Source organism: Raphanus sativus, chromosome 5, assembly GCF_000801105.2.
Source record: "Raphanus sativus cultivar WK10039 chromosome 5, ASM80110v3, whole genome shotgun sequence".
NCBI classification, from domain to species: Eukaryota; Viridiplantae; Streptophyta; class Magnoliopsida; order Brassicales; family Brassicaceae; genus Raphanus; species Raphanus sativus.
Window position 1 is genome coordinate 21,950,841 of NC_079515.1, and position 10,418 is coordinate 21,961,258.

Sequence of the window (10,418 nt, forward strand, 5' to 3'; positions counted from 1 at the left end):
TCTCTCATTCTATTTTGCACACACGAATCTGATTGAAAAAATCATGTCTTATAATTATCATCGCTCTTGGATAGATCGACCTCATATGGATCCGAACACGAGATTGCTTACGCCAGAGTTCGAAAATGGTCTAAAGGAATTCATGGGGAAAAGCTCTCAACCAACCGGAAGCTAAATCAGGTATGTTAAGATGTCCTTGTTCTACTTGTAAAAAATAGGAAGGTTATAAAAACAGTTAGATGTTGGACTCATCTATATACTCGAGGGTTTACACGGAGTTACAAAATTGGTATCATCATGGGGAAACTGATTATGAATATGGTAGTACTAGCGAACCTCAAACCTGCGGTTAGGTTAGAAGAACAAATTAGAATGGACGTAGATTATGGGTAGGTACTGAGCAGATGGTAAATGATCATTTTAGAGGGAAGATTACCCAATACACAAGCTAGGAGATTATGATATGTTGGATGCTGGAAAGCAACCTTTGTACGAAGGTTGCAGAGATGGTCATTCAGCTTATCATCTGCAACAAGACTGATGAGCATAAATCCGATTATAATTTGGCTGAAGACTGTGTGGATGCGAGTGCTGATTTTGTAAAAGGGTTCTACTGAGGATAATGTTGCTCCTGGTTCATACTACGAGGTTCAGAAAACTGGTAGCGTGGTCTTGGTTTATCGTACCAGGTAATAGATGTATGCAGGGATAACTGCATGATTTATTGGAGGGCGGATGAGCAGCTGGATGCATGCAAATTTTGTGGAAAGGCTCGTTATAAAGATACGGGTGGAAGAGTTCCAGTGCCCAATATAAAAGGATGTGGTATTTGCCATTGACGGAAAGGTTGCAGAGGTTGTATCTGTCCGAACGCACAGCGCAACCAATGAGATTGGCATGCGGAGCATTCAACGGATGGTGAGATTAGACATCCTCAGATGCAAAAGCTTGGAAGCATTTTCAATCGACCTATCCAGAATTTGCGTATGAAAGAAGAAAATGTCTACCTTGGATTATGTACGGATGGTTTCAGCCCATGGGAAGCATGGGAGACAATATTCTCTATGGCCAGTCATTCTCACACCATACAACTTACCGCCAAACTTGTGCTTGCGTCGAGAGTTTTGTTCTCTCCATTCTTGTTCCCCGGACCAGAGCATCCTAGGAGATCACTTGATGTATTCTACAGCCACTAATATATGAGTGCAACAGCTATGGGGTCAAGGTGCTGAAACGTACGATGTTTCATGTAAAGAAAACTTCCAAATGCGGGCAGTACTTATGTGGACAATAAGTGATTCCCAGCATATGGTATGTATCTGGATGGACAACACATGGAAGGCTATCATGTCCATATTGTCAAGATAACACTGATGCTTTCCAACTAAAACATGGAAGGAAAACGTGTTGGTTTGACTGTCACAGGAGATTCCTACCACCAGATCATCCATATCGCAGGAGTAGGAATTTATTTACGAAAACAAGAGGGTGTTTGATGATCCAACACCGGAAATCAGGGGAGAGAAATGTTGACACAACTAAGAGATTTTTGGTGCAGAAAGACCCCAGACGTGGGGGACATGTGCATTATCCGGTAGATGCTGTGTGGAGATCTACATAACTGGCACAAAAAAGTATTTTCTGGGATCTGCCATACTGGAAGATCATCTGCTGAGGCATATTTAGATGTCATGCATATTGAGAAAACTTGTTCGACAACCCTGATGAACACGATCCTTAACGTTCAAGGTAAAACCAAGGATAATTTGAAGTCAAGACTGGATTAGTCGATATAGTGCTCGTGAAGAACTTCATGTTGATGAGAAGGCAGGGCCCTTTCCCATATACCGACTTGATGCAGCGGCCAAAGATGCGTTCTTTGATTGGATTTCAAAGGATGTGGAATTCCAGACGGTTATGCATCTAATTTGGGTAACTGTGTCGACAGAAGGGAAGGAAAAGTTTACCGGCTTAAAGAGTCACGATTGCATGTAATGATGCAGCGCCTCCTCCGTTCGCCTTCAAGGAACTATTACCAAAGAATGTTTATGAAGCAGTTGCCGGGATAAGTGCTTTCTTCCGAGATTTATGCACGAGATCAGTTACTCCTGAATGTATTGAAAACTTGAAGACTAACATAGCCGTGATTAAGTGCAACCTTGAGAAGATATTTCCTCCTTCATTTTTGATGTTATGGAGCATCTTGTTATTCACCTGCCAAGAGAATTGGACTTGGTGGTCCTGTTCAGTATAGATGGATGTATCTATGAGCGGTATATGTTTCATCTAAAGAAAATGGTGAAAAATTTAAGTAGGGTAGAAGGTTCTATAGTGGCACAGTTATCAGAGCAGAAACTTCAAACTTTGCGGAGCACTACTTTCCAGGAGAAGTGCAGACGAAAAGCAGAAAACCCGCTCGGCATGATGATAGAGGCGAAAGGGCAACATATTATGTTACGGTTCCAGACATCTTCACAGATGTTGGACGACTCAGCGGAAACCAAAGAACCGTCAACTTACTGAAGAGGAGCACAGTCAATGCAAATATATTTGCTCACCAACTGCGAAGATGTTTTTCAATACGAGAGGTACAAAATTAAATATTATTTTTAATATTTATAGCAAGTTCAAATTTTTATATTATCATAATATGTACGGATTTTCATGGCGGAAAAGCGGTTCGAATATAGACACGCCACAGAGGAGGAACTAGAAGCACTGAAGATGAGAGAATTTGCTGGATGGATGCGTACTTATGTGAGTGCAGAAAATAAATTTTTATACTATTTACCAAATTTTATACTAACATATGTTTTTAATAGGTGTCTGATGGTATGGCCAGAGGTGAAACAATTAATGATTGGCTACGCGAGATGATTTGGGGCCCAAAGTATGTTGTGAAGTCATATCCGAGATTTGCTTCTCGGGATATGCATTCACAACTTCTAAGAGGAGACGTTCGAGTAAGACTTATAATGCTGGCGTTTGCTCTGCAGCTGGAGATGATGTATACTACGGAAACATACGCGAGATTTTGGAAATCGTGTATCCGGGCATGGTTGGATTGCGGTGCACAGTTTTCTATTGTGACTGGTACGACAACACTCCGGATCGAGGTGTCAGAACAGATGCATTGGTGTCACATCAGTACATTCGAGGCGAAAACTGCCATATTATGATCCTTTCATTCTTGCTTCTCAGGCCGATCAGGTAATTAAAAATAATATGTCAATTATTTTCAATATTTGCTTCATCATCATTCATACTTAATTAACAAATTTAAAAATGTTACAGGTTTGTTATATCAAATACCCCGGGTTACGAACAGAGATGATCCATGGGTTACTGTTACAGCACTCAACCCGAGAAGCCGAGTTCAAGGAAGTTCTGAGTTGGAAGACCCACTCCAACCAAACACATCCGGCAACTTAAGTGCAGCAGGAGATGTAGCTGCAGTTGATCTTGTTATCGATTTCACCGATTTTGGAGACGAAGCCGTTGTCCACGTCGAAGATGAACCAGAGATTGGAGAGTTTCACCAAGATCCAGATTCAGATTCATCTGGTGGTGATGATGGTGACTCGGGTTCAGAGGATGAACCAGAGATTGGAGAGTAGTATAGTTTTTTTTTTTTTTTTTTTTTTTTCAGAATTCCGAGGATCTTGAGGGTTTCCTCGGAATTTCCTCGGAATTTTACCTTGTAAAATCAGATTTTAGGGATTTGATTTTAGGGTATAGATTCCTAGGAATTTCCTGGGAAAATTCCCAGGAAATTCCGACGGATATCAGCATTTCGTGGGAAATTCCTGGGAATTTTCCCAGGAAATTCCTAGGAATTCAGCATTTCGTCGGAATTTCCTGGGAATTTTCCCAGGAAATTCCTAGGGAATAAGGATTTAGAATCGAAAACACCAATTTACGGTTCCCAGAAGACTTACGTAAGCCTTAGTAAGTGTCTTCAATTGATTATGGGACAAGACATTGGTGTTGTACCAATTAATGGCCACTTTTCCGATTGTTGCACCGAGATCCCCAAACAGCAATGCAAGATAAACACTTATACACTTTAATGAACCTAAACGACAATACTTATACTCGATTCAATCATTTTGTAATTTGAATGTTTATTTGTCATGTACTATCAATATAAGTCTTGAGAAAACTGCCAAATTGTTCAAGGAACGGTCTAAAGTTTGTAAATCATTAATCCGAACCCCTAAACTATGGTTCCTCGGAATTTCCTGGGAATTTTCCCAGGAAATTCTGAGGAACCATAGGATTCTAGGAATTTTCTGGGAAATTTCCCAGGAAATTCCGAGGAACCCATAATTCCGAGGGAATTCCGACGGAATTCCTGAATCCCTCGGAATTCCGTCGGAATTCTGGTAAACCGGTTCGTAAACCGAAAATTCCGACAGAATTCCGAGGGTTTCATTTTCCGTCGGAATTTTCGGGGTAAAACCAGATCTGCAGATCTTCTTCCCCATTTCTCTCTTTTCTCTCTTTCCCTTGGCGATTTCCGGCTCCTCCTCCTCTCCCTTGGCGATTTCCGGCTCCTCCTCCTCTCCCTCTTGATATTCGGGCTCCCCCTCCACCCCCACTCCCCTAATCTCTCCCTCCTCCATGTAAGTTCTCTTCTCCCCCTCTCTTATTAGTTCTAGGTTAGATTTTAGGGAATTTTGTTAGATTTTAGGGAATTGAGTAGATTAGGTTTTAATTAGAATTAGGGTTGATTAGGTTTGATTAGGATTAGGGTTTTGATTAGGATTAGGGTTTGATTAGGATTAGGGTTTTGATGTTAAGTTTTGATTAGATTTTAGGGTTTGATTAGGTTTTGATTTTAGATTTGATTAATTTTAGGGTTTCAATTTTTTAGTAATTATTTTGGCTACTTTATAATTTAAAAAATTTTATAAGTCATTTAATAATTATTTTAGTTAATTTCAAAATTTTAAAAATTTAAAAGTCATTTTATAATTATTTTAGCAAATTTCATAATTTATAAATAATTTTAAAAGTCATTTAAAAATTATTTTAGCAAATTTTATAATTTATAAATAATTTTAAAAGTCATTTAATATTTTTTTAGATATTTGAAATTTATAAATAATTTATAAGTTATTTAATAATTCTTAAGACATTTTTTTAATTTATAAATCATTTTAGCTGTTTTTATAATTTATAAATATATATTTTAAAAAATAAATTTTATTAATTTTAATTCATTATTTTAAAAAATATAGGGATTCTAGTGACCAGAGTGCGAGGGCTCGATCTCGTCGGGCCCCACCGCGAGGCCGCGCTACTTCGACGACCCCTTCGGATTCTCGGTTTCGTCTAGCCGGTCTCGGGGTTCGTCATCCTCATCGCAGAGCCCCCGTCCCGCTATGGTTCAGCATGCGGCTCCTTCTCCCGCTGCGGCCCCTCATCTTCCTCACGACTTCCCAGACATTCCCGAGCCTCATGTCGCTCCAGGAGTGATGACTGTTGCACAGCTGGTGCAACAGCCAGGTCGTGACCATCTCCCTTATCTCACTCTGTATCCTAGGGAACCCGGTCAGACTTGGTAAGTGAAAGTTTAATTTTCTTTATTTGAAAAATTAGATTCATTTTTAATAAGTTGTTTCCTATGTATTAGGTTCGACCGATCCCATAACGGGATCAGCGCTTGGATCAACAGGATGATGTATTCCGACCTCAAGAAGGGATACGCAACCTTCACAGTGATGCCGAGGGATGAGCAGGAGCTCTGGTTTCGTCAGTTTGCTGTAAGTATTCTAACTTTTAAAAATTTCTATTTTTTCCTTTGAAATTTTATTTCTACTAATCAGGTTTTGTTTTTTCCAGCAAGAGTTCAACTGGCATCCGGATAACACGACGTTCATCCGCAACGCCTTCATCCACAAATGTATGGATTCATATTCCGGGCAAATATATGAATGGAAGCAGAAGTGGCTAGCGGATAAGGTATTTTCTTTTTTTTAACTTTATTAATATATTTTTTAATTCTATTTAACTTTAAAAATTTTTTTTTCATTATAAGGTCCCAAAGTGGATCAACATGACCACTTGGGAGGAGTTGTGTGTCCATTGGGACAAGGACTCGACGAAGCAGGTCTCTAACACCAACTCCGCCAACCGCAAGAGCGATCGTGGCGGGAAGGGCATGTACAAGCACAATTTGGGTGCTCAGTCTATTCCCACTCTCGCAGACAAGATGGTAAGTTCAAACTCCTTTTCTTTTTAATTGTAAATTTTTAATTTTTCTGCTTTCTAATGTTTTTTTTGAATTTATGTGTTTTCCTAGGCGCAAGAAAATGAAGGTGAGCCCGTGGGTGATTTCCCTTTGTACAAGAGGATCCACACCAACAAGACCACGGGCCAGATTGATGACGGTCTTGCGCAGGAGGTTGTCTCCCTGGTGGACAGTATGACACAAGACGAGGAGGCCCGTCTCTCCCAGATCCAGGCCGATCTCGATCTTGACGCCACATCTACTGAGTCCACTGCCCTCTCTCAAGTCCGAATCAACGAGCTTCTTGAATCGGTAAGATATTTTGTAAATATCAATTTACTTATTAATTTTAAAATTTTTTCTATGATTAAGATTTTAAATTTTCTTTTTCAGGCGATTCCAAAGAAGAAGGGACGTTTGGTCGGTTTGGGTCGTCGATCCAAATCGGTTCCTCCTACGTCTCAGGTGCCAGTTGATCCTACTCTGATGGATCAACTGAAGGATAAGGATGAACGCATCCGTCAGTTGGAGGAGAAGATGGCGGCTCAAGAGAGAGCTAGAGAGGCAGACAGGAGGCGGAGTGAGAAGATGATGGCGGCCTTCATGAGGCAATTCCCGGACCAGAACTTCGACGTCGACGAGGACGAGTAGTTCTAACTTTAATTTATGTTTTAAACTTTATTTTTATTTTCTGTTTGTATGAATATTACTTTTGAACTATTTATATTATGTTTTTTATTTTAATTTTCAATTTAATAATTAATTTTCGAATTTAATAATTAATTTTCCAATTTAATTAATAAGAAATAAATTAATATTTATTTATTAATATAAATTATATTTTACGAAAATTCCGAGGAACGAAGGCCCTCGGAAATTTCCGAGGGAAGTGTTCCTCGGAATTTTCCGAGGGAGTCTTCCGTCGGAAAATTCCGAGGAATATTCCCTCGGAAAATTCCGAGGAACAATTTCCTCGGAATTTTCCGAGGGAATATCCCTCGGAATATTCCGAGGGAGAGTTCCTCGGAATTTTCCGACAGTGTTTTCCGAGGGACATTCCCTCGGAAAATTCCGAGGGATATTCCGACAATGGGATCACCGTAGGTGTTCCTCGGAATTCCCTCGGAAAAAGTCTCCGTCGGAATTTCGTCACAAATTTCCGAGGGAATTCCGACGACTTACGTTATTCCGACGATATTATTCCGACGGATCATTTCCTGGGTTTGTCGTCGGAATACGTGAATTCCGACGACATTCCGAGGATATCTTCCCTGGGAATCGAGCAGTTTTCTTGTAGTGATATATATATATATGTATATTCTCTAATTCTAATTCTAATACATAACTAGGTGTTTTTCTGCACCATGTGCAATGATGAATTTTTTAAAAGTTAAAATTTTATATTTAAAAACATAATTTATTAATATTATATATTTTATTATTTTTGACCAATAATTAATATAAATATCATTTAATTAAGCATAAAATTAAGAGAAATTTTTTTTTTTTTTAAATTATATTTAAGAAAATATATGTATATATAAAGAGTTAGAATCTTAGATAAAAATTATTTATTTCTTTTGGTTAAATGTATTAGATCAACTTGTACAAAATTACTAAAAATCATATAAAAATTGTATAGTTATCAAAAATTAAAACTAAACAATATTATATAATTTGTAGATATCTAAAAGAAACTAATGATATTACGATTAAAAATTATATAATTTTTTAAATCAGAAAAATTTAGAAAATTTAGATAATAAAAATGTATAATTATAAAAGTAAAATTATATAATATTTCGAAATTCAGTATGTCATATTTGAATATATTTATTGTAGTGATGATTTATTAGTTATTACCATATTCTACAAAGTTTACCAAAAATTAAAATCAATATAAATGTAATATATGAGTTATTGTCATATTCAAAAAATATTTCCAAAAATATATATCAGTATTAAATATAATTGTCCATGTCATATTTAACCATATGACATGTCATCAATCTTGATAGACATGTCATAATTGTTTTTGTAAAAACGATTGTATAGACTAGGAGATACCTAAAGATTGTAAAAGGTAAAAAAACCTAATAAGCATCTAAAGTCTCGTAGCTAGCCACCTCGCGCCTTGGGTGATGACAAGAGAGGCATTGAGATTGCTGGATCTTCCATGGGATTTGGTACTTGATATACTCTCTAGAGTTCCGGCTACATCTCTGGGACGATTAAGTTTTACTTGCAAGCGATGGAACGCTCTATTCAAAGATGACGAGTTCATCAAGAAGCACTTGGATAAAGCAGCAAAACAACGTATGGTTCTCATGTCGAGAGATTCAAAGAAGTTTTATTCAATGAATGTAAATCTCGATGGGATTCATCACGACAACTTTGTTGATCCACAAACAAAGTTGCTTAACCTCAAAGATTTCCACTGTCCGGAACAATTCAAGATATATAATATATCTCACTGCAACGGGTTATTGTTATGCAGAACATGGGAAAAAAGACTCGTGGTTTGGAACCCTTGTACTGGCCAAATTAGGTGGATCCCATTCACTGGTCTTTACAAGGATCACTCGGAGTTTGCCCTTGGATACGAAAACAATAACAAGTCTTGCCAAACCTATAAAATCTTGAGATGCAGCTGGGATTTTCTTGCCGCAGAACCTCAAGATGTTGACTCTGGAATCTATGATTTTGAGTCTCATTCTTGGAAGGATCTTAATGACGTGTTTCCCAATAACTGCAGAAGAATAATATCGAAGGCAGTGTCTCTGAAGGGGAATATTTATTGGATTGCCAATATAGATGATGAAGAAGATGTCTTACTTAGTTTCGATTTTTCAACAGAGAAGTTTACGTGTTTATCTATTCGTTTTTCGAGTGGCCATCATGATTTTATTCCTACAACTCTCTCAGTTGTTAGGGAAGAACGACTGGCAGTATTGTATAGCAGCTTTTCTCATCCACCAAAGATTGAGATATGGATGACGACGACACATGATAAGATTGATCAGGCCAGACTTGTGTCGTGGAGCAAATTTTTATCACTGGAACTAGATGAGTATAATCCTCAAATGGATCTTTCAACTGACACAACTTTCTTTATCGACGAGGAGAAGAAAGCGGCCGTGTTATGCGATCTGGAATATATAATAAATAAGTGGGAGGACATGGTATACATTGTTGGAGAGGACAATCGGTTCATGAAAATACCCGTAGGAGAACATACATTTTCTTTGGGTCCAGTTATTTACAATTATGTTCCAAGCTTGGTTCTAATCCAACAGGGTGGAGTAATGACACGAGAACGAAAAAGGAAAAATAGGCATTAGTGGTTTATAAACCACCGAAAAAGGATTTTTTTCAGTGTTGAGTGTTTTGGGTTGATCTTTACATCATACACATCTTCTGTTATTTAATATTTTTAAAGTTTTCCTGTGGACTTATCTTAAACTAATGTTTCGGTTTTGACTGTTTACACTTTACAGTTTTGAATGTTTTATATTGTTTGCCCAAAAAAAAAATTCTTCTAGGATCAATAAACACCAAAGCTAGATGCAAATACTCAAACCAAACCATAATAAAGTGAACCAAACTAAAATGAACCGAACCAAATTAAAATGAACCAAACTAGATCCAAACCAATAAACGAAAGCTACTTCGTCTTTGATTGGGTTAAATTTTATAGAACCCAAATTAACCAATTCAAACTGAACCTGAAAATAAACTGAATGTCCACCCCTAGTATTACATATTCATTAATGTCAAACGAGGATTTGGACCTGAAAGTAAACTGAACGAAACCAAATCTGTTTTCTACATGATTCAGTTGGTTCATGTTTTACTCAATTCGAATTAAACTGAACCAAACCGATAATCCAATATGTCTTTTTCTACTAATAAATAATAGATTATATGTATATTAATATATTGTGAATATTTTTAGATAAACTTGTTTCTCCTTTTTCCTTAACTTCTATATTTGTTTTAAGTTCCAAAATATGATGCAAACAATACCATTATAAATATATTCTCTAATTCTAATAGATAATACTTGAAGATTGTAAAAGGTAAACACCCATAAGCATCTAAAGTTTTGTTTCCGTCTCGTCTCGTAGATTCTCCAATCTCTTATGTCTAAAAATAAGATTATCTAACAAAAGTTCTTTTAAGA

The 10,418-nt window shown here is 37.3% G+C and overlaps 2 protein-coding genes across 2 annotated transcripts; both read left to right on the forward strand.

The window, feature by feature from the left end:
* Window positions 1-4,491: 4,491 nt before the first annotated feature.
* On the forward strand, window positions 4,492-6,923 carry LOC130495188 (uncharacterized). The gene is made up of 7 exons (XM_056986479.1): window positions 4,492-4,625; window positions 5,244-5,566; window positions 5,639-5,768; window positions 5,848-5,967; window positions 6,044-6,220; window positions 6,308-6,547; window positions 6,629-6,923. The coding sequence occupies exons 2-7, from the start codon at window positions 5,388-5,390 to the stop codon at window positions 6,884-6,886; spliced, it is 1,104 nt and encodes a 367-aa protein (XP_056842459.1). The 5' UTR covers window positions 4,492-4,625; window positions 5,244-5,387; the 3' UTR covers window positions 6,887-6,923.
* Window positions 6,924-8,339: 1,416 nt separating this feature from the next.
* LOC108805158 (putative F-box/kelch-repeat protein At3g17570) lies at window positions 8,340-9,700 on the forward strand. The gene has a single exon (XM_018577131.2). It carries the CDS (start codon window positions 8,377-8,379, stop codon window positions 9,574-9,576), a length of 1,200 nt encoding a protein of 399 aa, XP_018432633.1. The 5' UTR covers window positions 8,340-8,376; the 3' UTR covers window positions 9,577-9,700.
* Window positions 9,701-10,418: the final 718 nt, after the last annotated feature.